The sequence below is a fragment of the Coregonus lavaretus genome (assembly GCF_964263955.1).
Source record: "Coregonus lavaretus genome assembly, contig: HAP1_SCAFFOLD_643, whole genome shotgun sequence".
Taxonomy (NCBI): Eukaryota; Metazoa; Chordata; class Actinopteri; order Salmoniformes; family Salmonidae; genus Coregonus; species Coregonus lavaretus.
The window spans coordinates 264,598-267,513 of NW_028164093.1; the positions used below are offsets into that span (position 1 = coordinate 264,598).

General features: G+C 42.1%; 1 protein-coding gene across 1 annotated transcript; it reads left to right on the forward strand.

Annotated features, from left to right (window-relative positions):
* Positions 1-281: 281 nt before the first annotated feature.
* Positions 282-2,033, forward strand: LOC311117461 (complement C1q-like protein 2; the record flags this gene model as incomplete). The annotated part of the gene is made up of 5 exons (XM_084192385.1): positions 282-447; positions 865-927; positions 1,059-1,121; positions 1,321-1,449; positions 1,753-2,033. The coding sequence occupies exons 1-5, from the start codon at positions 345-347 to the stop codon at positions 2,031-2,033; spliced, it is 639 nt and encodes a 212-aa protein (XP_084048511.1). The 5' UTR covers positions 282-344.
* Between the last annotated feature and the right edge of the window lie 883 nt (positions 2,034-2,916).

A 2,916-nucleotide genomic window follows, 5' to 3' on the forward strand; every position in this document is an offset into this window, starting at 1 on the left:
ACCTGTATTTGCGTACTGTTTACCCATGACTTCACTTGTCCTTGGTAATATTTTAACATGTTCCACTGAGTTTCAACATGTGTTGATTTCTCATGCATCAGGTTACCAAGACCAGTGTGTATAAAGAAGGGGACTGAGCCCAGTAGACTACATTAGTTCTGAAGAGACCAGCTCTGCTGGTGTTGCTGTTCTGTCTGTCTGGGACATGGGGTCAGGGAGAGAGTGGAGGGGTTAGGGAGAATGACATCACTCAACAGGGTCACAGCGAACTGGGGGAGAGCAGTGATAATGGCGGTTCTCACATCTGGGCTGAGCTGAAAGCACTGAGAGACAAAGTGCACAGTATGGGAACCATCCTGGTGGAGCAGAGAGTGGAGCTGAGGTACATGGGAAACAGATTGTCAGCTAGTGAGAGCCAGGTGGAGGAACTGAAGAGAGACAATGCAGGTAATGAGGATTTTTATTGTATGAAATAAATCATATGACTTTACATGTAGGTCCATTGGCAGGTTAACGTTTTTTGTCATGAATCTTGTTCTGGAGGCAGCTCTGCAGAGTGGTCACTAGCTGGCACAGCCACAAAGTCATGAAATCACACTGCTAACCCTAATGCCTAACCTTAAATGAATACCAAAAAGTGACATTCTTGTATTCATGGATTTTTACAATATATACACTTTTGACTTTGCAGCTGGCCCATCTAGAATAAGTTGCTCAGTTCTGCTTCCAGGGCATGATTCATGCCAATAAACCTCAACCTGCGGCCCATTCACTCTAGTGTTAAGCAAAGCTACTCTGGGAGACTTGTTCAATTTCCTGAATTAAATTATTATAATTTGTGAATACATTGTCATGTTATTTCAGCCCTGGAGACCAGACTGAGTGTCAGTGAAAGGCTGGGAGAGGAGCTGAAGACAGAGAATGCAGGTATGCTGAAATGATATGGTCATAAGCAATCAGTAGGGAATTATTACTATTGATACAATTTAGTAGCAATCAACAATAGCTTGAAGATTACATGCTTGAAAGTTTTTTTCTTCTTAATTCTACAACTCCAGCCCAGGCAGAAGAACTGTCAGCCTTGCGGAGCCAGGTGGAGGAGCTGAAGAGAGAGAACACAGGTAAACAGACAAACAACTTTATCTCAAGTTTACTCTGATAAAAACTTTAGTGCTGAAATGCATCAGCCACCACTTTTTTGTTCATTTATTTTATTATTGTCTGCTGACTTTAAGATTTTTCAAAAAATATCTTGCTTTGTTACTTTTTATTCTCCATTATTATTATGTATGTATCCTGTGTCCTCCCCTGTGTTCACAGACAGACCAAAGGTGGCCTTCTCTGCTGGTTTGACTAACTCAGGAGATGTAGGACCCTTCAATACTGAGACCCAACTGATCTACACCAAAGTCTTCACAAACATCGGCAACACCTACAACCCAGTGACAGGTACTGCTTACACATCAATATACATGAACACACATGTCCACGTGGGCCAGCGGCTGAGTCCAAGATCACAAAACATGCTGCTCCAATGTCCATGGGCTTGTTCGAGAGTACAGTCGACAGTGCAGGCGGCTGCCGACTGACTGATCTACAAAATGAACTTGCATCATAAGTAACTAGTCTATTTTACTTGTAGATCAGTCAGTCACAATTTACCCATGATACATTACGGTGTTAACGCTCTCGTACACGGCCCATGTGAAACTGACAGTGTTGCTGATCTCTCCCTCCTTTCCTCTGATGCAGGTATCTTCACAGCACCAGTGAGAGGAGTATACTACTTCAGGTTTTCTATGCTTTCTAATAAAAACGAATTGCTTGGGGGTGTAAACTTGTACAGGAATGGCCAAATAATATTGCATAATGGTCAGTATTACAATGCTGGGAATGAGTATGTGTGCAATGGAGTGACTCTGCATCTGCAAAGGGGTGATACGGTCCATATGCGCCTTCCCAAAGACTGGGCAGTGTATGACGATTATTCTAACCACAGCACCTTCAGTGGCTTCCTGCTCTTCCCTATGTGAGGGGAACGCCAAGAAAGCTGTAGTTTAGTGGTGGGAATAATCTGTTGGTATAAAGCCTCCTATAGGGCTCAATGTTATTTTGACATAGGCCTATATATGGGTAAACGCAATAAAAATTCAAATGGACTGCCAAACGTTGGGTTCCCAATAAATGACTGTGAGAAATATATAGTGTGCGACTTTCTTTATTGTTATTTTTCAATATGATTAATAACGCATCTGCTGAAAAGCAACATTGAGTTATTCAACATTCTAAATAATTTGAGCCACTGTTACCTCAGGACTGTCATGTCTTTGGTGATAATGCAGCAGACAGTTGTAGGATCTAACTGTAGGATATTCATTTTTTTCCAGCCTTGAAGGAATAGTTCACCACAGAATCAGCAATAGAAAGTTGCAGAACTAAATCCTGAAATGAATAAGGCAACATCCACATCTGTTTTTGGATAAATCTGCTTAACTCTCATAATGCATATCACGGGGGTCCACACAACAGATGGAATATGAACTTAGGCTATAAACTCGACTTCAGACAACTTTTCAGGTTTGAATATGTCTGATAAACTGCTTAAATATCTATTTAAAGAGCCGTATCAAAGGCTATGTCCTCGGTATAGGCTACTCATGGTGCTAAGAACTGTTCATACACATCCAATCTTTTTCAGCCACCTGTGGCAGAACTCTAAATAATAAAACACTAGATCGGGTGGGTGGTAGATTAGAATGGTTCATCTGAAACACTTGTCACACTTGCAGTAGGCCTACGCATAGTCTTGCGCCTAAAGACAACACTCGCTCTATGCGTAATTCTGTGCTAATTTGGGGAGACTTCCATGACACGCAGCTCTGACAGCATTGTCGTGAAGCCGCGCTTCCCCGGTCC